The sequence below is a fragment of the Sceloporus occidentalis genome, unplaced genomic scaffold (assembly GCF_023333645.1).
Source record: "Sceloporus occidentalis isolate IW3139 unplaced genomic scaffold, rSceOcc1.0.p SCAF_373, whole genome shotgun sequence".
Classification (NCBI taxonomy): Eukaryota; Metazoa; Chordata; class Lepidosauria; order Squamata; family Phrynosomatidae; genus Sceloporus; species Sceloporus occidentalis.
In genome coordinates, this window is record NW_028317353.1 from 461,746 (window position 1) to 486,705 (window position 24,960).

At 41.8% G+C, this 24,960-nt stretch overlaps 2 protein-coding genes across 2 annotated transcripts; both read right to left on the reverse strand.

Moving 5' to 3' along the window:
• Positions 1-7,404: 7,404 nt before the first annotated feature.
• LOC149273506 (cytochrome P450 2G1-like) lies at positions 7,405-15,417 on the reverse strand. The gene is made up of 9 exons (XM_089506273.1): positions 15,232-15,417; positions 14,793-14,946; positions 14,076-14,225; positions 10,639-10,799; positions 10,271-10,447; positions 9,755-9,896; positions 8,592-8,779; positions 7,946-8,087; positions 7,405-7,586 (listed from the first exon to the last, which is right to left on the reverse strand). Exons 1-9 carry the CDS (start codon positions 15,415-15,417, stop codon positions 7,405-7,407), a joined length of 1,482 nt encoding a protein of 493 aa, XP_089362399.1.
• A 6,590-nt stretch (positions 15,418-22,007) lies between these two features.
• On the reverse strand, positions 22,008-24,533 carry LOC149273507 (cytochrome P450 2C42-like; the record flags this gene model as incomplete). The annotated part of the gene is made up of 6 exons (XM_089506264.1): positions 22,008-22,192; positions 22,538-22,679; positions 23,045-23,232; positions 23,541-23,682; positions 23,892-24,068; positions 24,373-24,533. Coding segments are annotated over 6 exons (995 nt in total), but the record flags the coding sequence as incomplete, so codon positions are not given.
• Positions 24,534-24,960: the final 427 nt, after the last annotated feature.

A 24,960-nucleotide genomic window follows, 5' to 3' on the forward strand; every position in this document is an offset into this window, starting at 1 on the left:
GATGGATGCTGAAGAGTTGAACCTCTAGTTATCAGTCAGAGATACGATTTAACTGACACTGAAATATCTTTAATATACATAGGTGGATCGGATGGGACGGACTCTAGAAGAATGCACGCCATTTAGAGACAATACTGCGTGCTAGAACTGGCTGCTCTCGCCTCCTCTTGATTTTAAGGACTGGGTTGGCACAGCTGGGATTTATTTTATCTGCCAAAAAACTGTTATATTTAGATCTGTGTCCTCAAAGGAAAGCTGTCACCTTCATAACTTTTACCATAACTCGATTCATTTATTAACACTACCTATAGATGTCAGTGTAATTAATTTGCAGGTATTCATGTTAAAATAAGGAGCTGAGTTACTACTATAGGCAGCGATACACTACATGGACATGAATGAAGTAGCGTCCAGTTTCGGTACCTCTTTCACAAATAAAACAAGAGACACTTCTTTATTTCAAAATTTTATTAACGTCAGAATGGAATTATTTGTCCGCGGTGCGGACTTAAACACCTCAGCACCGCGACACTCAACCTTTATTAATATGTCATAAAGTGTCAAATATTATAAACACAACAAATTTGACACAACATATATCAATAATTATTGTCAAAACGAAAGACAACATAACCAATTGTAACCATTAATAACCAAATTAATAGCCTGCTGGTATGGGCGTGCCACCTGTATCTCTGCTGGAACTGCCGGCGTCCCCTAGCGCGGCAGTCACATGACCTTACGATTCACAGAGGCGCATGCCCCTGGAGTGTCCTGCACTTACACCTCTGTGCACCACAAGTAACCATACCTAGATGGTTAACTCCTGCACCGTACCAGCTTAACCAAACCAGAGTACCCGGCAGAGCCAAAAATTAGGGGAGGGATGGGCGGGAAAAATCTCTTTGAAAATAATTGCCCCTATAGGCCACGACCCTTCCTTATATATCCCCCAGGGAGGGTAATTACCCCCTCCCCTCTGGCCCTGCACGTGCCTCCAAACTTAACTCCTTCCGTGCTAAAATTTCCGCTTAGTCATGCCTTAACCCCTTAAACCGGCTTGACCATGGGTACCTCGTCCGCACTACATTCATGGGGCCCCTCTGTCCAATTCTTTCCCTCCGGGGCTGTTCTAAAGTATTGGGACACCTGACGATTACACCAACAGGGAGTTTAATGACATTGCATTCTAAAGATATAGACATTAATATGAAGTTGGTTCCCCCTTTGTAGCTATGACAGCTTGGGAGTTTCTGTGGGAATTTTTGCCCGTTCATCCAGTAGAGCGTCAGGCACTGATGTTGGACGAGACGGCCGGCTTGCAATCTCCCTGCCAGTTCATCCCAAAGGTGTTTGATGGGGTTGAGGTCGGGGCTCTGTGCGGACGGTCAAATTCTCCCACACCAAACTCAGCCATGTCTTTATGGAGCTTGCTTTGCGTGCTGGGCGCAGTCATCCTTGAATACAAAATGACCTTCCCCAAACTGTTCCCAGAAAGGTGGAAGCAGAACATTGTCCAAAATGTTTTGGTATGCTGAAGCATTAAGGTTTCCCTTCACTGAAAGTAAGGGGCCCAACCCCTCAAAAACAGCTCCAGACCATTAAACCTCCTCCACCAAACTTTACAGTTGGCACAATGCAGTGAGGCAGGTAACGTTCTCCTGGCATCAGACTGCCAAACAGAGAAGCGTAACTCCTCATTCCACAGAACACGTTTCCACAGCCCCGAGTCCAGTGGCAGCGTGCTTTCCACCACTTGGTCTGACATTTGGTATTGTACTTGGTGATGTGAAGCTTGTGTGCAGCTGCTCAGCCACGGAAACCCATTCCATGAAGCTGGTATATTAATGCCGGTGGAAGTTTGGATCTCTTCTTCTATGGAATAAGCAGAATGTTGGTGGCTTTTACACACCATGCGCCTCAATGACCCCGCTCTGTGATTTTTTTGTGGCCGAGTTGCTGCTGTTCCTAAACGCTTCCACTATCCAATAATATCCCTTACAGCTGCCAGCGGAATATCCATCCGAAATTAAATTTCACGAACTGACTTATTGCAAAGACGGCGTCCTATTTTAGCGCACCGTATCGGAGCGCCTTGCTTGGATTCATTTTTTAGACCTATTGATAATTCATAATAACCTTTTCTGTTAGCACAGCTCTCTTCCCCTCCCACTCTGATCTCATTATTCAGCACCATACCCCAAAAATCCCATTCAACCTCGTTAAACCAAGATATTATGATAATGCCCATAATTATGTCAAATACAACACGAGTAAATTATTTTGCTGTCTGTAAAAAAGGTGAACTCCAAAACGTTAGGCTAAAAAGAAATCACAGGTCATGCCAACGACATAAGGTTTGCGTGGTATGTGGGATTGCCACGTCACCGCCTGCCTACAAAGAGATGCGAGAACAAGCAGCTACTTCATAACCTGCCCATTGGTGCTTCCCTGATTAAGAGAACCTCAAATTATAGCTCACTTGTGAAAAAAATGTATATATCAATATCAACCGGCCCATAAGGATCGCACATCACAGAGATGATCCACTGAAACCCCCTCTGAATGTAATCACCCCGATAGATTGCCTTTACATTCAATCTGAGAGCTCGGCGCCACACATTTTGACTTGTCCTGATTTGAAAACGCCTATATGATTTTTATTTATTTTCAGTTTTCTATTTTTTTTTCCATTTTTCTTTTACTCACACGTGTGATGAAGAGCATGGCCAATTTTGGTGCGATGTAAAGTTCTGTCGGAGGGTTGTGAGGAACAGGACATCCTAGACATAATTTTCCCCGGGGCAGATCCGCTTCCCTGGAACAAGACATTTTTTTTTAACCCCCCCTAAATTAATAAAAATAGAAACATTGTTTACCTATTACCCTATATTACATATATGTTTTAAATACTATTAGCTTAAGGGGTTTGAAGCTAGTGGGTTTTTTAGGGATATGATGTTTTACTTGTAGTCGTAAGTCTAAGGGATATTGGGGCACTTTAAAAAAAAATATTTTTTCTTAACTTTTCACCTACTTGAAAATAATAACCATCATTTTTTTTAAATGATATATTTCATGGTAAAACGAGTAGAATGTGTCAAATTACGTTATTATGATTGACCCTAAAATGCGCACCTTGTGATTTGGAGGGGAGTTACAGTTAGATGTTAGGGTTAGGCTACAGTTAGTGTTTAGTGTTAGCGATAGAAATGGTGATCAAGTTAGGTCACTGGCTAGTGATTGGTGAAACTGATCAATGACCTAAAGGGTCACCAATCAGGGGCCGGATAGAAATCAATAAAGTAAAATAGATGTAAAAAAAAAAAAAATGTAAAATATTTTTTAAAACAATGTGACTGCTATCAGATCACTTGTAAGTGACAAATCTGACATTGATCAGTGAGATCAATCAATGATCAGTGACCAAAAGTGTCACTAATTAGTGATCAGTATTTAGTAATGCAATAAAATACAAAAATATTACAAGGTTTCTTTCTATTAGCAATGCGTGTTTTTTTGTTTTTTTTACTGTAGGACCCTTTCCCTGACAGCTGTCACTTATGTCATGATGATCATTCATATTGGTTATCACCAGCACACTCTTGAGTGACAGCTGACAGCAACTAACCTGGAAATACGTGATCGTGGTATTGCAGAGGTTAATGATGCACAATGGCTCCATGAGACCAGGGGCGAGTGTTGGGACCGGAGATAATAATAATCCCTTCCCTGAAGCTGCCTCATCTCTCTCATGTAGTGATCGCACAGCTTTTTTCAAGAAAAATCTTCCCTCCACACAGGGCAGCGTTTTCAGCTGTTGAAAGCCACTGGTTTGCCTGGGGAGGGGGGAAAGTGCAGCTTCATACCTAGCTGGCCGTGGAGGCTGGCACTCTAATGGTCGCAGCTAACTGGAGCCTACCCTTGGTCCCACTTGCGGCGGTAGGCGCTCCTGATATTGCGGGAAACTTCTCCCAGAGTCTCCGGGAGAAAATGGAGAGTTCCCAGGTATGCTAATGGCTTTGGTCATTTCCATTGTGAAGCCTTGATTAGAATTCTAGATTCGATTAGCACGAAGTTAATCTGTTTGGAGTCAGACAGCTGTTAGGTATTGGGTCGCCAAGTAGTGTCATTGTCATTGGCTGATCGGCATGGTTAGGTGCATTTGGAGATATTCTGCAGGTGACCTGGTGGAGAAACTACTGATAAATCAGATATAGTTATACGCAGCATTTATAAAATGGCCGGCTTCTTGCAGTACAATGTTTTTCTTGCTTTTGTCCCTGAAAATCCCCAGATTTACAAGCTCTCTCACTCAGGTACAGAATCAGCAGGTGCCATCGAGACTCCGTAGAAATGGCGGTTGAACTACAGCTGGCTCTGGGCGATTAAGGGTTATAGATAAGAAGCATGACTGCTTAGACCCAGAGCCTATAATCCTTCAACACCCACCATGCCCTTGAAGACAGACACCAATATGAGAGTAGGGTATTGGCCACAGCTTTATTGTGTCATGCCAGCATTAACAACGGTAACATGAACATAATCTAACAACCCGTCAGCTTCGTGGACTAGCCCTGCAGGCTGTTTTTACCACAATTTGCCAAGAGTTCTGGTACAGCGGGTGATGTGAGCCCCCCTCTGGACCTGCCTCTTCTGCCACTGTGACTACAAGAAATAAGAAAGCAGCAACAAGGTATGCACAACATCACTTGGGATGGTTGGCGGGTGTGAATACCTGTAAAGTGAGGATCCAGGCGTGAAACAGGTAGGCCCCTTATACCACCGCCTTTATAAAACCCTCTAACCGCTTTGCAGCATGTTTGTGGAAACCAATCACCAAACTACTGGCGTGCCCTCACACTGACCTAGGCCAGCAGTCATATTCCATTTTCCCTAACGGTCCAGGATGGTCCTTGCCCCACAGTCTGTGCGTCTTCACAATGCATCTGCTGCCCTTTCGGAATGCGGCCTTATTGCTGCTTGAGAGAGACCCCCATACTCACCTGCACTACTGATGTAGTGGCTGCTCAGCATCTTTAAGTGCATTTGGAGATATTCTGCAGGTGATCTGGTGGAGAAACCACTGATAATTCAGACATTGTTATCCGCAGCATTTATAACTAATGAGAAACCATTACTGAGACCTGGCACAATGCGCGTCATGATTGGATGTTATCACCAGGATACATTTTATACAGAAGGGATAGTGAAGGCAGAAAATGAACAGAGCGTGGCCTTTATGTAAAAATGAGATTACAGGTTAATCTGGTAAAATGTAAGGAGGAGAGCCTAGAGACTGTTTGGGGATATATAGACCCTCCGAGGAGCTCGACCATCTGCTAGTTGACATTAATCTCCTTGATGTAGACTTGAGAAACCAAGGAGCCGAGTCAGCCAGGAGTAGAGACGTCCTAAATTCCTCACCGGGACTGTGTCTGAGGCCATTCATAGAAGAACCAAGGAAGGAGGTTGTGTTAGATTTAGTATTTACAAATGGAGACTTGATTTCAGATGTCTCTCTAGGAAAGTTTTTGGGCTCCAGAGGTTGCACTGTGCTGCATTAAAAAGAAGGTTTTAGAAAGGCGGATTGGTCTAAAATAGAAAGATATGTAGATGGGTCTTTGTTGGCCGTGACGACCGTACATGGAAATGGAATGGTTTGAGATGTCCTGCTTAAGGCTGCAGAACATTGCAATGTTAGGTGCGTCAAAATTGTCAAGTTAATAAAAAAAAAAAGGGGATAAAGCCTTTTTTTAGAGATATAATTCAAAGAAGAACAATAAACCAGGAATAATTAAGCTAAAAAAATGAAAGGAGTTAAATAAATGAGGATAAACCTCATTACCCAACTGCTTAAATAAATACCCAACTGCTTAAATAAATACTTCTGTTCAGTTTTTACAGAGGAAGGTGATTGAAATGGAAACATGTTGTCAAGGCCGTTGGAACCCAATGTTGGAACCCGACGTAAAAGATCAGCAATGAGTTGGAAGTCCAACAAATGCAAAAAGTCCAATAAGGGAAGAGACAAAGCCGTGGTCAGACAATGTGGGGTCAGGGCAGGCAGCAGAATATCACAGCCAAAAGTCAATAAGCCGGGAATCAACACAGGGGTGCAGGATCGCAGGAACCAGAAGAACTGCTGGACTACTGAACGTTGGGCTTCAGAATCGTCTGCCATTGAGCGGCCAGCATTCTGGGAATTTATAGCCCCAGCTGTTTGGGACTGTCCCTGAGGGAACAAAGATGGGGCTTCTCCATTCATTACTAAAGATCCTGTGGCTGTGGGAGTGTCTGCACGGCCTCCAGTTAACGAATTCTTTAGGCGGCACGCGCACGCCACACTCCCATGGACCCGGGTGCACTTACAGGATCATGCACTGTTATTATTGCAAATCGTGGCAGGCACGCGCACGCCAGCAAGGGGCGAGTGTTTCCACCCTGGCTGCCCTGCTGACACAAAGAGGCGCCTGGGATCTGGCCCTATGCGAGGGCAATGGACGGATCCTGGACCTGGTGAGGAGGAGGACCGACCCGTAGGAGAGGGGGTAAGGGCTGGTTCTGGGCGCTGTGATGGACGCGGCCCTGGGTGCCGTGACACATGTAGCCTGTGTGTTTACAGAGGAAAACATTCTACTTAAACTCTCCAAAGTAGAAACAGAGAAATCCATGGGAGCCAAAGGTATTAAAGGAGCTTATCAGACGTACTTAACCAGTCGCTATCGATTACTGTTGTATCAAGATCGCCAGGAAGACTACAGACCAGTAAGTCTTATTTCAGTAGTGGTGTAATTAATGGAAACCATACTAATGTAAAAGCTTTGTAAAGGATGTAAATGGCTTGCAAGATCAGAAGCAGCAGGAGTTCACTGCAGGGAGATCTTGTCAAAAATAGTTTTGTGGGTTTTTTGTGCAGACTGTATTGGAGGGATCAGGAAGGTGCTCTCATTGCATTGTTTTAGAGTCAACAAAACAAACATGCATGTAAATTATAGGTGTAAGCGCCGGCCGCTGCTGAATCAGCCAGCTTTATAAATAAATATGTCATGTAATGACAATTGGAAAATCATTAATGTGACTGTCCCCTTCTAAACTGATTCAACAAAAATTAAAACTAAGAAAAAGTAAAGAGAAACTAAAATAATACTAAATTATTTTTTTTAAATTATCAATATATGTTAGATATTTTTTCAGAAAATCCTCAGAAGATTTTTTTCTATTTTTTTAGTTAATGATAACTCATTATATTATTGTATAAATTAATAATTAAGCCTTTTAATATTAATAGAAATAGTTTATATTGCATTATAACATATCTTGGCAAACTGCAAACCCCAAACCTGCAATAAGCATCAGCAATCAGAAGCTATATTCAGACCAAATGCTCAATGCGTTGTAGAATTAGCGCTGGATAAATGAAAGCTCGTAGCGGATGGGGGTGTTCAGAAACCCCGCCATTCGTGGTGCGATGTCCGCCTCGGTGAATTTCCTTTTCGAGCTCAGAGTGAAATTCTGCAGGAGGGTGGTGAAGAACAGAAACAAATGCATCCGTGCGAGATTTTCCCCGGGGCAGACCCGCTTCCCTGCAACAAGACATTTTAACCTTTTAATACACAAGCGCTGGAAGCATAGAAACATAAAATGCCAAGTAAGAACCATTTGGCCCGTCGGGTCTGCTGCTTTTATTTTGAAATATTTTTAGCCTAGTTTTCTACCCCACTGTCGGGGCCCCTGTTTCATTTGGATTTATTAATAGTTATGGGGACGTTTTTTTATTCAAATCAAAATTTGTTTGCATGCCTTTACCTGAAACACACAAAATAATAGGCATTTGCAGTCAACCTTTTAGTGTTAACATGCAACCTCAGTGGAGTATGGTTAGTCGTAGTAACATTTAACTCATCACACAACGTCTTAGACAATAGACCCAATAATGTTTCACCTGCAGAAAACGCCATCATGGCCTCGTTCCTTTTAAATCTACCATTCTCATCCAAAAAGTGGTTGGGATTGAACTTGTATGGGGTGGAGAAATACCCAGGATCTCGGTGTACTGAGCAGAGGAGAGGATAGACATCGGTACCCTAAAAGGACAGAAAAAATACTCAGTAACTGTGTCTTGAACTGGCAGATGTAGACTTGTTCTCTAAAGCTGGAACGTACAGGGAAGCTGCAGTTTAATTTTCATGACTTCAATTTCTGTTATGAAGGGCTTGAGCTACAGGAAGGGCTGTGCCAGCCCTGTGTAATGTATAGTTAAAATCTCATTGTTTCTGATAGAGACCCCTAAAGTGAACGTTATATCTTGTCCTTTGTTGGCTCAGTAAAATGTATAATCTTAAACTAAAGACCCCATTTTCACTATGCTATGACTATACAATTTTTTTTCACAACTAAAATCTCCGTGCATTTACTTTCCTGCGGGAGAAGCTCACAAGGGTCACTCTTTTGCGAATCAATCTTCAGTCAGTTAACAAAAAAATGTGTACTTTTAGAACTATTCATATTAATGTAATTATATCATTTACATTCACTTGAGCTCTTTACAGCTGAAGCTAATCTCACCAGCATTCCAGAATTTTTTTTACCTTAGGAATGGCGTATCCCCTGAACAGAGTGTCCTTGGCTGTCATGTGGGGGACGTTAAAGGGGGCAATGTCAGCAAATCTGTGGATTTCGTGAATTACAGCATCTGTATATGGCATTTTCGCCCTGTCATTAATATTCGGAGCTTGATCTCGTCCAATCACTCTATCAATTTCCTCATGGACTTTGGCTATCAAATAAAAATTTTTTTTTTAAGTAGAATGGTTAATTTCTTTGACAAAGCATTTTCATATAACAGAAAGTTAATACTGGTGTCATAGGCACATACAAGGATGACCACTATCACCCAGTTATGCTATTCTGAAAGGATAGATCAATAATTGTTTACTATAACAGAAGGAGGGGATGCTAAAGCAGGTCCAGGTGTTTATTTAGTTTTTAAAGGATGAATAAACAAACACGTCTAATCTGCTTTGAGTGATTTGGGGAATCTAAAAGTCTAATCATTGTGGATAAGTGGAATCATAAGAACAAAGTGTGCTCAATATATGGAAGCAGCAACTATCAATATAGTGATAATACAGCCACCCTTGTTTGAACATTGTTTCCTGCCATTGACTGTGAGCGGTGTTCCTGTGGTTTTAAGCATTGCGTATACTGCGGTTTTTACCCTTGACCTTTGGACTCAGACTATGATCTTGTCTTGCCTCTTTTGGTACCAAGCTTGTTCAATTTGTGTCTTCTGGAATTTGACCTTTGTCCTGAACTTGGATTATTCGTATCTTTACCCTCCAATACCATGTTATGGTTCGCCCCCTCCCGTATCACCTCAGCTAGCCTGAAATAGATGTTGTCCTTTGTCTGTAGATGGCACCCAAACTCCTGAATCTACCTGCCCCATGCAGGGTCCTGACCAAGCGCCTGTTCCTGTGCAGAGACTCCTACCTGACCCAGCATCCGCAGTAGTGACTGAATAAAGCTCTGGGTCCGTCTAATAACAGAAAGTGTGATTTGCAGGAGTCAAGTAGACCATGACATGGCTAACAAATCCAAAATCCCTGTCATGGACTGCGTGATATAAATGGGTGATAGACAGCCCAGAACCATGGAACAATAATAAATATCTTTTAACTCATAGGCACAGGCGATTTCAATAACTGTATTAGCACATGAATTGCTGACAAGCAGACAAAGAATGTCCTACCTTCAATCTCAGGATGGTTTAGCAGAAGGAGCAGCCCGTGTTTCAGGGTGGTGCTGACGGCCTCAGCTCCCGCAATAAACAGGTTGTGGACTGTTATCACTAGATTCCTCATGGTAAACTCTGTATTTGGATTATTTTTTTCCTGTGGGAAAAAGGAGAAAAGAACATAAGAACTCGCTTATGGAGTGATCTTACTTTTATTCTATATTCAGTTATCATTTTATTACTATTACTCTATATAACCCTCCCTATAACCCCTCCTATTATTCTATAAAACACTGCTTATAACCCCTCCTATTACTCCATAAAACCGATCCCTATAACCCGTCTTATTACTCCGTATAACCCTCCCTATAACACCTCATTTTACCTCTGCATCCCTCCCTATAACTGGGATGGTCCCAGACCCAGTGGAGATGTGCTGGATACTCATCCTAATCCAGCCCCTCCATACAACCGTCTCTATAATCCTTCCAATTACTCCATATAACATCCCCATAAATCATTAGATCATACCTCTTCCATTTTTATAAGGAAAGCATCAATAAAATCTCTGGTGTTGTTGGGGTCCAGCGTCTGCTGGTGCGTCTTTACTTTTTCTTTTATAAAAGTCACCATCTCTTCAGAAATTGTTTTGAGTTTTTGGTGAGGGCCAGGAACGTAATTCATGACCTGAGGAAGGACGCTCTGCAACTGGAAAACAAAGAAAATCTTTATCTTTGTACCTTTTCTCATTCCTCCACAACAAAAGAAGCCACCATTTCGAGATATTTAGTAGATTGGTTAAAAAGATGTATAGGGACTGTTACAAAATAGATGAAGTGATTGGCGAGGCACAACCTGGGTATGTTTTAACTGTTTAGAGATTAATTTAAAGCCATTACCTGTGCACAGGGGCAGCTTAACAGATGAAAAGTCTCTTCTACGTATGCCAGGAGCTGCGTAAACCTCTCACCCTTATACTCAGAACGGTCTCCAAAGACAATGGACAAAAGGATATTGGTAGAAGCGTCCATTAATAGTTTTGTTGGCTCTGTGGGCTGCCCTGTGAAGAAAGGTAAAGACGTTTACTAAGGCTGGAAAACAAGAATGAAAAAGCATATTGTGAATATCTCATCTTCAGTTTGTGGTTGGTGGGTAGAACATTGTATTGGCAGGATGTAAGAAATCCATGATTTCTTTGTTCCGTATACATATATTGGCGTTAGGCCTGAGTGAAACATGAGTGCTGGGGTCTTTCTGATCATATGACAACTGTTAGAGGATTTTTCATGGCATGCTTGTGTGTTACAGGAATGGTCCAATAGGGGTATGAATATTAAAATGTTTCTGATATATGGTGAAAGCTATTCCCTTACCGATATTGTCAATGGGTATAAAAACTCATGTAAGAAGGGTGAGCTCTCTCTCTTTTATCTTTTCTATAGCACAGACCCTACAGCACCCAAGCTTCCCTTGTGCATGCCCCCCCCGTAACTCATGAACTGGCACACATTTACACACATACACTTAACATACTCACTTACACACTCATGCTAACAGAATCTCCCTCACACACAGACACATACACATTCATGCAAACACACTCACTTATACATACACTTTAATGCCCACACACGTACATATTCATGCTAACACACAAACATGTTCACCACAAACTCACACACATTTACGCATACACATTCATGCTCTCAAGCAGTTACTCATAATGACACTTACACATACACATTTATTCTAACACACAAACACATATAACTATTCATGTTCACCACAAACCTACAGTTACGCAATTGCCACCCAGGCCAGCCTGTCCCTGCCAGTCAGTATCACAAATTAGTCAGTGTAACAAATTGAAAAGCCAAAAGCCAGCCAAAGGTGATCCTTCCAGTCTTTATTTTGGTTTTCTTTGGGGGGGGGGGGGGGGAGGTTGGCCAGTTTTGATTTTTGTTAAATACAATGTTGTCCTAGAAAAATATTGTTTAACAGGATTCATTTAATGAATTGTTGAAAAGAACAATGACCATAAAGCGAAAAATTTAGACCAGTTTAAATAAGACTTGACTGATCAAGCAACTGATCAATGTCTGATCGAATTTACAACAGGGAATACCAATCTACAATTGAAATGCCTAAAAATGTAAAACCTATTATTTCTGAGGATCTATTTTCATTTGATGAAATTTCAGCAGGCTTACAGAATATTTTTTCAAATTCCTGACAATGAATGTCCTGCTTCCACCATACATGCTTTTTGGGGGCCAAGATGGCACTCATAAGCGGTTAGGGGGGCCAAGCTGGTACTGTAGGACATGTTGCGTGGCAAAGTCAGGAGCCCCTGGTGCAATTTTCGCACCGGGACCCTGTGATTTATCTTTTTGTTTTTGGGACATTCATTTTTGTACAACAAGTTTTGTTTCCTGCCCTTTCGGTTCAGAAGACATTCAGAGGGCACACACTGAATGAGTGTGTGTGATTGAGGGAATGAATCTGTGAATGAATGATTATATGAATAAATGAGTGTGTGTGTGTGTGTGTGTGTGTGATAGCATGGATGTGTAAGTGCTGGAACCTAGGCATGATGGGACTGTGATTGCTGTTAGCAATTACACTCCTATCATGCCAAGTCACAGCGAGCACAGTCCCATCATGCCTAGGTACCAGCATTTACTGGTTGCTTGGGTATGATAGGAGTGTGATTGCTGTTAGCACTCACACTCCTATCATGCCAAGTCATATTGCTAATTTTGTCCAATTGTGTGTTACCTACTTTTATTAAACATGTGAGTTTATTATTATTTTTAAAGGTGGGGGTCATTTTCAGTTTTGGCTAAGTGAACCCTGAATGTTTTGGTCCAGAATTTTCATTTTAGTTCATCCCTAGAATAAATCTAGGGAATCCTGAATTTGTAGTCGCAAAACTTTCAAGGCCCAGAAATCAGTGAGAGGAAGAGTAAAGGTTTTGTGTCATTTTACTTTATTTTAATCTGCATATTTTATTAAAGGCCATATTTTTTGTCCCAGTGAAAAATGAGTGCGGCCCGCGCACGTATACAATTCTGATGAAGTGGCCCACTGCAGAAAAAACTTGGACACCCCTGGATTATGCCCTTGGTACATGCGCCCCTTTTTCTTTGATTTTTTTACAGATATAATTCAATATGTACATTGAATTTGTTGAAAAAAAATTGTTGGGTAAAAATCATGTTTTTTGGGGGGGTGAGGGGGTGGGGGGGCCCTTAACAGATTCTCGCACCCGGGCCCTGAGGCGTCTAGTTACGCCCCTGTATAACCTTGTTTTTCTTTAGCTGTCTGTAACCTCTTTCATCCTGCCCTTGATTGTTTGCTGATACTTAAGCAGCACCAGTTAGATTTATTGGACTCTGAATGCTTAACACTGTCTCCACTTTGTACCACAGAATGCTGAATGCTGCCAAAATGCTAATCGTAGCTTGTTTAAGCCTGCCTGACCGCAGAAAATGTAACATCTGGTAATTACTGGCCACGGTCCCACAAAATGCAGGAGAGATGACTCGGGTACATCAGGCAAACAATAAAACCAAACGGACTGACATTTCTGCAGTTTTGCCATTGGTGTATGTTGGGACCCTCCTTGCTGTCTGAGATTCATACAAACACCCGAAGCAGGCAATTTTAGTTAACAAAGAAAAAAAGTTTATACAAATCCGAATGAACAAGTCTAGTTTCCATTTACGCCCCTGCCTTTAAAGGGAAATGAATCTTGTAGTGGTCCATGGCGGTTACAATGCTTTTAAGATTCTTAAAATAAATCTTCAAACAGCACCTACCTTAACTACTATGCCTCTTTCTGCACCATTTGTAATTCAGGTGCACATACCTAAGACTGCCGTCTTAGCAGTACTTGTACAATTTCTGGGTAGGGTACTTCTTAAAGATTCTTTGAAAAATGATAAGATGTTTTTGCAAGACATCTAGTCGGAGTACATTTTGCTGTAATGGCATCTGGATACACAATGTTTTTCAAGCATATACATCTGTAAACACTACATAAACCTTTAAAAACTTTACTTGAATAAAGAATACCAGGTGTTTCATACCAAACAGTGGTTGTTGGCATGGTCTTCAAAAATAATTCAGCTTGAGCGTAAGGCTCAGGATGTGCTTTCACAACTTATGCAATATGAAAGTAAGCCTTGTGAATGTATAGCAAACACCCATACTCTCTCTCACACACACGCACACACACATGCTCACAAACACACAAGAACACGTGCATGGTCTCTCTCTCACACACACACACACACAACAGAAATTATTGATATTATAACCTCTCAAATCAAACCTCTCAGATTCTTGAGTTCCTCCACCATGCATTTTGCTTCTTCCTGGATTTTTAACTCAAAGCTTTTTTTCCCAAACCCCAGATTTTTCAGGGTTTTGAAAGTGAAGCCCCGCATTTGTCTCCATCGCTCCCCGTTGCTAAAACTTAGTCCTAAAAATGGAAAACATATTGCACTCACATGCCGAGTGGGAAGGCAAATTTGAGGTAGAAAAACAAAATCAACTCTACTTCTCAGAAGGATGTGAGCTAAGATACCCCAGCTGCCTTTTGTCTAGGACAGACCGCTGCAGAGTCTGCAGATTAATATAACTTGATGGGAGATTAAATTTTTAAAACACAATGGTGAAAATAGACTTAAATACTTTACTGAATACACGCCCAATAATATTGAAATACTAGAGCTGGGTGACTCCTATAGACCTTCTATATTGAAAGGAAGACATCTCGTGTGACCTGCTCTGTGTATTATCACTTCTGTCTGTACAGCTGCTACATACGTGTCACACGATATTCTAAAACTAGAGGGTCAGAGGCATACATGTGATGTAAGGAAGTTGTGTGTTACTGAGAGGGTAGTCGATAGGGGGGACAGCCTCCTAGCAGAAGTGCTTCCTGGCAAAAGAATTCTGCCACAAATTAGACTAAAAAATTGGATTTTATTGCTTTGTGAAACATTTATTTGGAATATACACCCATCCGACAACCAGCTTCTCTCACCGTCACCCCGAGTGAAACTGTCCATTGTTGGAATTTTCCCGCGCGCTCCGAAGTCGTCTCCCTGAGTGATGAGAGCTTCTCGCACAGCCTCGTACCCGCTGATCACAATCACGGGATTTGGCCCAAAATACAGGGTGTAAACCGAGCCGTATTTCTCCGTTAACTAAAACACAAAACGTATCGGTGACGATTCTGCAGCGTAATGTCTGATTGTTCGAGCGTTCAGTAAGCGAAACTCACCCAAAACCCAGCAATAGGCTTATCCATCAAGTCATTTCTGTCTGTTCACTTAAACGCATCAGTATCAGAGTTTACCTTTAACCCATTAAACATCTCACTGTGTTCAGGTCTCTTTATATTCTACTGTGATGTTAACCCATTAAACGTGACACTGTCATTAGGTCACTAACCTTTGCTCACATTTCAATAAATAATAGACGGGACCGACCTTCATAAAAGAATTTGCCATCTGCCCCCGTTCTATCTGCAGAAGGTTTCCGATAAAGGGCAGGGGGGTCGGTCCGGGGGGCAGATTGCGGTCCTTGTACATTGAGTTCCATGTTGAGTGGATGAAGAGGCAGCAAACGAGCCCCAGGAGCAGTATCTCGACCCACGTTAAGACCATGATGGATGCTGGAGAGTTGAACCTCTAGTTATCAGTCAGAGATACGATTTAACTGATCACAGAAATATTGTTAATATATGTAAATGGGTCGGATGGGACGGACTCTAGAAGAATGCACGCCATTTAGAGCCAATACTACGTGCCAAAACCTGGATTGATATTTAGAAACCGGCTCCTCTCGCCTCCTCCTAATTTTAAGGGCTGGGTTGGCAGAGCTGCCTAAAAACTGTTGATATGTTTTGTTTTAATCTGTATCCTTAAAGAACAGATGTCCCCTTCATAACTATCAAAAAATAAACGACAGAGAGGCACTCATATAGTTCTAGCAGCCTATACAAAAATATATATATATGTTAAATAATGCAACACTACAAAGCTAACCCCAAAAAGTAAATCTGAGAGATCTTTCTTTAATTTTTTGTAAATTTTTTTCATTTTTTGACTTTATGATTTGCTTTCTTTTGGATTTTAATATTAGTTTTGGAATTATGCGCCTCGTTTTTGTTTGGGGGGGGTTGTTTACCTTCATAACTTTTACCATAACTCGATGGTACCACATTACGCAGAGATATTACAGTCAATTATATGACAATTAATATGACAGCTATTTTTTTTATATTTGTAACATCATTTTTATGATACATTTTAACCCCTTAATGACAAAGCCCGTACATGTACGTGCTCAAAATGCATTGTTTTCAATGGGTTTAGGGACCGCCCATTGTCCTTAAGGGGTTAAAAAGTGGGATTTTGTTAAAAAAAAAAAAAAAAAAATTATTCACAGCCATATATAAAGTATACAAATTATGCACAGCTACTATAAATGAGAAAAATACCAAAACTTATTCCTTAACTGTTCCTGATTTGGAAACCATCCTAAACGTCTCTATGATTTTCGTCTATTTTAAGTTTTCTCATTTTTATTTAAGATTTTTGGTTTTTAAGATTTTCGTGTCTTCCAGCACAGAGGGGCGCCTTAAAGATTGCTGGAAAAACGAATAAAAGACGGAGCCGGGAAGTGAGAAACCGTCTAAAGCATTTGACTCCAAACTTTCCATCCGATAATTAACCGGCTGACACCGGCTCAGCCATTGCGTAAATATTTATTCACTGCCCCGAAGGCTTTCTTTAGCTTTTGCTTAATGAGTTTGGAATAATTTCAACGTAAAAGGTGCCAGATTCTCACGCATTATCACATTATCGGATTATTATTATTTTTCTCAATTATACCCTTGCAAAAATCCCCAGATCTGGTGTTTAACCCATTCATCACTGCACGATGTGATGCTTACCTCTATAGCCCTGACATAATGAAGCCATTTTTCAGAATAAACAAACGAATGTAACATCGGGTGAAAGAAAACGAATGTGGACAATACGAAAATGTTTGTTCATTCGTTTGGCCATCGTAGCGTAACTACGCTAGGGGGAGGAGAATATCTCCATTTTAAAGAAAAAAAAGTTTCTTTAAATCCTTTAAACGCTAATAACATCTGAGCTGCTATAAAGATCATCGGCTATTTACATGTAACAAAGTAACTGAGCAAATTACCAAAAAGCAGCAGCCGCCGCCGCCGCCGGGGAATCTGTATGTTTGAATAACGTGCTTAACAGAAAAAATATTCCTGCACGTATTTATAATATTAAATTAATAACAAGTCCCTGAGGTGCAACATGGGTGCAAAGTGGGTGCAGTGCAATAGAATATTATGTGGGTGCGAAGTGGGTGCAATAGCAAGTTTTTTGTTTTTTTTTTAAATATAGGTGCAATGGAAATTTCTGGGGTCCACTTTGCGCCCACAATATTTTCACTGTGCTCATAATGATAAAAAAAATGACTTGCCATTTGCACCCACAGAATATTCTATTGCACCCATATTGCAAAATGATGGGCTTGCCACTGCCCTCGCATTGCACCCCCATAAATTGCACCCACTTTGCACCCATGTTGCACCTCAAGGACTTATTTTATAGTATTACATTAATTAAACATGTTATTCAAACATACAGATTCCCCGGCGGCTGCTGCTGCTTTATGGTAATTTCTTCAGTTACTTTGTTACATGTGAACAGAGCCGATGAGTTTTACAGCAGCTCCGGTGTTACTAGAGTTTAAAGGATTTAAAGAAACATTTACTGCAGTTCCATGGCAACCGGACGAGTGAACGAGGTTTCCAAAAACGAAAATATTGATGAATTCCATCCAAAGCGAAGACGGACGAATTTCCTTGAATACGAAGAAAAGTTTCTGCCGACACCCAAGTCTACTGAAGAAGCAGAGAACATGAAGAAAAGAAGCCATTGAGAGAAAAATGAGAGAGTGTGACGGAGAGTGAGCGAGGAAAACAAAATTCGGAGATTCCTGCTGCGTTTTCTTTGTTTCGTTGGGACCCAGCCACGTATTAAAAATTTTTGTTAAAATGATTGTTAAAATTAAAATTCATATAAATCCAAAGTCTTAGAAGTATCCAGTTTCAAGCAATAACGAAACTAAAATAAAAGTTTCATTGTACAGTGTAATAGAAATGTATTTATATATTAACAGAGATACCATGTAACCCTATTTCATTCTATACAGAAAAAAAAAAAGGACGGTAATGCAGTCGAAAAACTACGTTAATCTATATCGTAACAGCAGACCCCAAAAAACACTAATGCTTCTTTATCAAAGGGTACACAAGAGGCATAGAGGAAAGATAATGTAAAATGACACATTTCAGTTATTTTATAGAAACATTTTAAAAAGCAAAATCTCCTTTTTGCAAACTATATCACAGTATATGAATATTTTACACGGGACTGTCTCTTTAACTCATTAACTGTGTCACTGTCATTAGGTCACTTTACAAGGGACTGTCTCTGTAACCCATTAAACACGTTGCTGTCATTAGATCACTTTACACGGGACTGTCTCTGTAACCCATTAAACACGTCGCTGTTATTAGATCACTTTACACGGGACTCTCTTTAACCCATTAAACACGTCGCTGTCATTAGATCACTTTACACGGGACTGTCTCTTTAACCCATTAAACACGGCGCTGTCATTAGGTCACTTTACACGGGACTGTCTCTTTAACCCATTAAACACGGCGCCGTCATTAGGTCACTTTACACGGGACTGTCTCTTTAACCCATTAAACACGGCGCTGTCATTAGGTCACTTTACACGGGACTGTCTCTTTAACCCATTAAACACGTCGCTGTCATTAGGTCACTTTACACGGGACTCTCTTTAACCCATTAAACACGTCGTGGTCATTAGATCACTTTACACGGGACTGTCTCTTTAACCCATTAAACACGTCGCTGTCATTAGATCACTTTACACGGGACTGTCTCTTTAACCCATTAAACACGGCGCTGTCATTAGGTCACTTTAATGGGTTAAAGAGACAGTCCCGTGTAAAGTGATCTAATGACAGCGACGTGTTTAATGGGTTAAAGAGACAGTCCCGTGTAAACACGTCGCTGTCATTAGATCACTTTACACGGGACTGTCTCTTTAACCCATTAAACACGTCACTAGTCAAAAGTTGTGAAAAGCAGGACATCTCTGCCTTGACCAAACATTATTAGAATTGCAAATCAAACGAGTACGTGGCAAGGCTTGTAATGTGGGTTAAACATTAGCCACAAAACTTTCTTGCTCTGAAACATTGTTACTACTCATACTTCGCAACATCTGGGAACATTTCCATCACGTGGTTCACATGTGTAAATGGATAGTAAATGTGGATTTGTTGCATAATGAGATCTAAAACCAAAAACTATAGTAAAAGTGTTGTTTTAATTACCAATTCACCTGAGGATTGAATCCAGTCTCTGCGTCGTCAGGTTGACTTGAGGACCAACAAAAGATCTGACATACACGGCACGCGTTCTGCCACATGCTGTCTAAACGATGCCAATGTCCTGAAACGACGTAAAACAACAAAGCACACCCTCGCCCCGTAGCAGAACTAAGAGATTTGGGGTGAGGTCAGATTATTCTGATGTTGAAAGTTTGATCTCTGATTAGAATCTTCTGGCAAATTTTTTAATTATAAAAAAAAGAAGAAAACAACAACATTTTCCTAGTTTTGGGGTCACTTTAAGCTCAATATTTTACTTATTGGCAGGGCCGAACCTAGGGTTACTGACATCTGTGAGCAAGAATCTTTTTGGGCCTCCAGGTGGGCGTGGCTGTATTGTTAACTCCTCCCCTACACAAATAACACTTGTCAACACTATGGCAACCACTCCACCTCTTGCCAACCCCCCCCCCTCCCGACTTCGCCAAATAAAAGTCTTGGGGTCACCCAACTTCCCACAGTGCCAATCATAGAGATTAAAATCCAAGCACGTCAACAGTTAATAAAACACATTAAATATTACAATAAGATTATCTCTACACTAAAGAAGTGAGATAATATTACATAGAGTAAGACAGCAGCAGCAAATGTGCGGCTATCGAAGGCATCGTCTAAGGCAGAAACTACATCTCCCATCCTTCTTAGCCAGCCCCTGAGCTGAAAGAGCATTATGGGAGATGTAGTCCTGCAGCAGCTGGAGGGACGCAGGTTGGACGCCCGTGGTCTAAGGCGTCTGACATGGCAAGCTTGCGATCACACCAGCAGTGACCCAAACACACTAACATACCCCAGACACACGCACACACGCACACACGCACACGCCTACACGCTCGAACACTTGCAATAACATACCCACACACACTAACATGCACAGAGACATACATGATAACATACAAAATAAGTGTTTAACCGCCGCCTAACCGCTAATCGTCAAACATTCAAAACTTTCTAAAGCATAAATAACAGAAGCTTCATTAACCTCTTCGTGACAGGACTGTTTTTATTCCTTGTATCCTCCGTGACTTTTGCGGTGTTCGTGTCTACCTATAATTTTCCTCGCTCTCATTTAGTGAACCCGCACAACATTTTCACCTTTGTACAGGATTGGCGCTTTAAGTATAATAATAATTATATATACTGGGGATTTTTTTCAGTACAAGAAGGGCTTCCTTTAGATATCTTTAGCAGAGAACGCTGCTAAATAGATTCTAATCTAACCGACTTCCAGCCTCCAAAGCTTCAACCGTATGCAGGAAAAAGTACAAAACAAGCGAGGACGCCAGGATTTATTTGCTAGCGTGTGCGTGGCGCTGCTTATTAGGACAGAACACCCAGATTCAGCGCCAGCCATGGAAAATGGACCAACGACAAAAAAGAAAAAATTCCCTGGGTTTGTCTAAAAGCTACAGGAAAAGCTTTAACCGTTGCAAAAAAATTCGCAGGAAAAAGTAGTGGAATTTGCAAAACAAGTGAGAATGCCAGGATTTAAAGCATTTATTCATTAAAGTGTGCAGCTGATCCAAAACTGCTGCTCAAAGCAACGTCTCTCACAATAAAGTCATAGAAATGGGGGAGAAGTGACCCCAACCACTGCCCCTTAGCCTCTCCATCTGCTGGTATTTAGACCCCTGTATGACCTCTGCCACCTAGTGGTCACAGTGAGTTGGTAGCCTCTCCCCGCTCCTATTAATCAGCAGCAGGGGTCCTGCGAGCTCCGCTACAACTACTGCTTAAGAGAAGCTCAAAAATCACGTTTCAAGGAGCTTCACGGCAACCATAAAAGCCCCTTAGCCAGTAAGCAGGGGCAGTCAGGCGCCTGACCCCTAAAATTGTGGAGATCTGGTCGCCCCACCACTACTTCCTTTTTTTTCCTGATTTATTCTAAAGTCCTCAACTAAAAAGTCTGCGGAGAACCGATATTAATGGTGGATCAATAAACAACTCGGTGCCAAATGCCCCTGAATATGACCCTGAAAGTTTGCCTGCAAAATGCCTTAATATAAACTGCTGGTCCCTCCACAAAGCACATTAAAAATTATCATTACAAAATATTAGAAACGTGACCTGTGACATGAACGCTTCACATTCCCCTTAAAAACTAACGCAGCAGTGACTACAGGGTCCACTTTAAACTAAACTTGCCCCCCTGGTACCTTGGTAAGATGTTGGGGGTTTATTTTTCAAACAAGGTGGTATTAACTGATTTCACCCGCTTGGCGCTGGCGCCACCTAGTGGCAGAAAGTATTTCTTAGTTACCAATCCTGGATGATGTCTCTTTCCCCAGCCTCGTTTCGCTGCCACTGATGACGTCTAAACCAAATACCACAAAATCAGGAAAAGAGAGATGGGGAAAGGAAAAAAAGAGACAGAGAGAAAAAGTATGGCTGCCACGGTAGAGAGGGAACGGCAGACAGGTCGGACATTTGACATAATAAGGTCCAACCTATAACACAGGTAGCAGATTTCTACAAAGCGTTGAGGGATCTGTCATGGCGCCCGCCTTTAGCTCTGTTTTCTATTGAATTAATTGCACTCCCGCTTCCGTGCTCTGTATGAGCCTCTAGATCTCTGTTAGTATTACATGTATCCTGCGGCTGGTTTCATGATCTTCTCTTTTGGATGAGCTGCTTAATATCCATTCTCTAAGAACATCCCGTTATAAGTTATGACACGGAAGTCCGTTTCTTTACTGCGCACACGCAAGCATCGGCCTCCTCAATGAATGCCGAGAGTTCTCAGGAACGAGACGCGAAGATGAACCCGTAAGGATGCAGTAGGGAGCCGTTGGTAAGAGGCTGAGGGGTGATGTCGATGTTCGAGGGGTCTATGACAGATTTCAGGTTAAACTTCTGCAAGATGGAAGCCAGAAACAGGAAGATTTCCATTCTTGCCATTCCTTCCCCAAGACAGATCCTCTTCCCTGGAAACAAAGAGTCGAGCTTAAGGATAGGATGCAAAGAGCCGATCCTCAAAATGTCAGATTACATGGGAAAATGCCACCATATGAGGGTATGAGTGACCAACTAATGCTAGGTCACAGCCCTCCAATCAAATGGGAGGTGAGAAAGTATTGGCCAATCACAGAACACTATAGGAACCGATGGCCTGGCTCCTTGATATACATGCGGAGTTATGACTGTTAGTATGTTACCTTCATGTAATACAATTAGCTAGTTCGTAATTAGACGGTTCAGCGTCCCCGTCGATTGGGCCTAAAGACACATGTGGCTCTCGGTGGCTCGCTTTGTGCGTATTTTAGTGTTACCTGCAGAGAAAGGCATGAAGGCTTCATTCTTCTTGAAGGAACCATTATCATCCAGGAAGTGACCTGGGTCAAATTTTTGGGGGTTCTTAAAGTATTTAGGGTCCTTCAAGACAGACGTCAGGAGAGGAAAGACGGTGGTGCCCTTAAAAGAAAAACGTCCGGTGTTACATTGTTACGTTAGACCTGAAACAAATGTCTTTTTCCAACCTCGCCACGTAATAAGTTCAGTCTTTCTAAGACTCCGTGGAGATTCCGTTGCGGAGCTTTACGGCCCTTGCTGCGAAGAACTTCCGCTGATTGCACAAACCAGTAATAATGTCAAGTTGACTTTTTGACCATGTCAATTGTCTACCTGGACAATATGCCTTGTAGTTATACCAGACGCAATATTCATATTCTGATTCCCGGGTTGCTGAACCGTTTCTATCCTTAAGCCTCCTGCGGTCACTTTACTCGGTCTGTTCGAATGTCACTGATGTCTGTCAGCCCCCGTTACCCCCAACTGACCTGCGGGATGGTGTACCCTCGGAAAGTAATTGTTTCGCTGACAGCGTGGGGCAGATTTAGGGGCACAATATCAGCGAATCTCTGGATCTCATGGATCACCGCTTCCGTGTACGGCATCTCGCTCCGATCCTCAACGAAGGGACAGCGCTCCTGGCCGACCACCGAGTCGATCTCCTGCTGGATTTTCTCTGCAGGAACAGAAATGTTCCTTTAAAGACATGGCGGTGAGTACAGGCGCTGGAAAAAAAGTCTTAAGAAAGAAATGGAGGGGACAGAGTATCGAATAAGATGCACTTAGTCAGCATGGGAAGGACCTAAAACCATTCCTGCCCTTTCAAAGAGCTTTTGGAAGTTTCCGGAGCACTTCATCTGAAATAGAACTTTGCAATAATCATGGAACTTGCCCATTCTGACACAAGTGAAAGAAATAAGAAGCTACAATAGAGGAACACATTGGGAAAGCGTCCTTAGATAGCCACATCGTATCCCGAATGACCTGCTATGTCCGGGTATTTCATGAGGATCAGCAGACCGTGTTTCAGAGTCGTGCTTGTGGTTTCCGTCCCGGCGAAGAACAAATTTATAACCGAGACGAAGAGGTTTTCGCGATGGAATTCGGTGTCGCCTTTCTCCTTTTCCTGCAAACAAAAATCACTCAGAATTTGTCATTTGAAAATTTATACCGAAAATCTAAACTAAAGTTATTTAGACATTAAAATATTTGTGCGTTTCTGAAAATGTTCCGCAGGTGAATAGTTACAGAATCTGATAAAAGGAAACAAAAAAAACTGGACAAAATCAGGAAGATTTAATTGTGTATTTTTTTTTCTGGCACCGCAAGACAAACCTGCTCCATCTTGATCAAGTAACAGTCGATGAAGTCCCTGGGGCAGTTCTCATCCAGCGTCTCCTGATGCTCCTTCACCTTCTCCATCACAAACCCTTTCACCTCCGTGAGGTTTCGGTAAAAATTCTGGTGAGTCCCGGGGATAAAACGGAGGAGGTTGGGGAAAGCGTTCAGAAGCTGCGGGGAGAATAAAAAAAAACCCAAACAATCGAGGATCTTTAAGATGAAAGAGATAAAATAATGGACGTTGAGCGACATCATCGTTATTCCAGCGCGGAGGATTTCTAGGCAGGGCAAGAAGGCAGCTCAGGATGAAACGTAGGCATAATCTGCCCGCAAACCACCAATAACCCATCTCAACTTGGTCCTTCTGGCCCCGAAATAGTGGGGTAATTGGCTTATTATTATTCCATAAAACAGCTGGGACATCTGGGTCACAAATACTATTTTTCCGTTCATGAACATAAACATTACGAGTTACCTGTCCTCTAGATGATCTTATAACGTCGAAAATCTTCTTTAACGTGGCAAGAAGACCCAAAAACTTCTCGTCTTTGTAATCAAAGCGCTCCCCGAACACGATAGAACAAATAATGTTGGAAACGGCCAGGGTCAGGAGGTAAGTGGGATCAAAAGGCGAAGCTAGAAATAAAAACGCGCTATTTACCTACCTGCTGAGAGAATAACATTAAACGGGACTGTCTCTTTAACCCATTAAACACGTCGCTGTCATGAGGTCACTTTACACGGGACTGTCTCTTTAACCCATTAAACACGTCGCTGTCATTAGGTCACTTTACACGGGACTGTCTCTTTAACCCATTAAACACGGCGCTGTCATGAGGTCACTTTACACGGGACTGTCTCTTTAACCCATTAAACACGTCGCTGTCATTCGGTCCCTTTAACCTATAATTTAAATCCTCTGAGACAAATATTAACCCTTTAACAGCCCATTACACAGACCCTATTGCTTGGATCAAGTAAATATCCTCATCCACGATATTTTCTCTGCAAAGCTTATTCATTAAGCAGGGGGTTGCAGAAGAGCTGGCATTTTATTACTGTG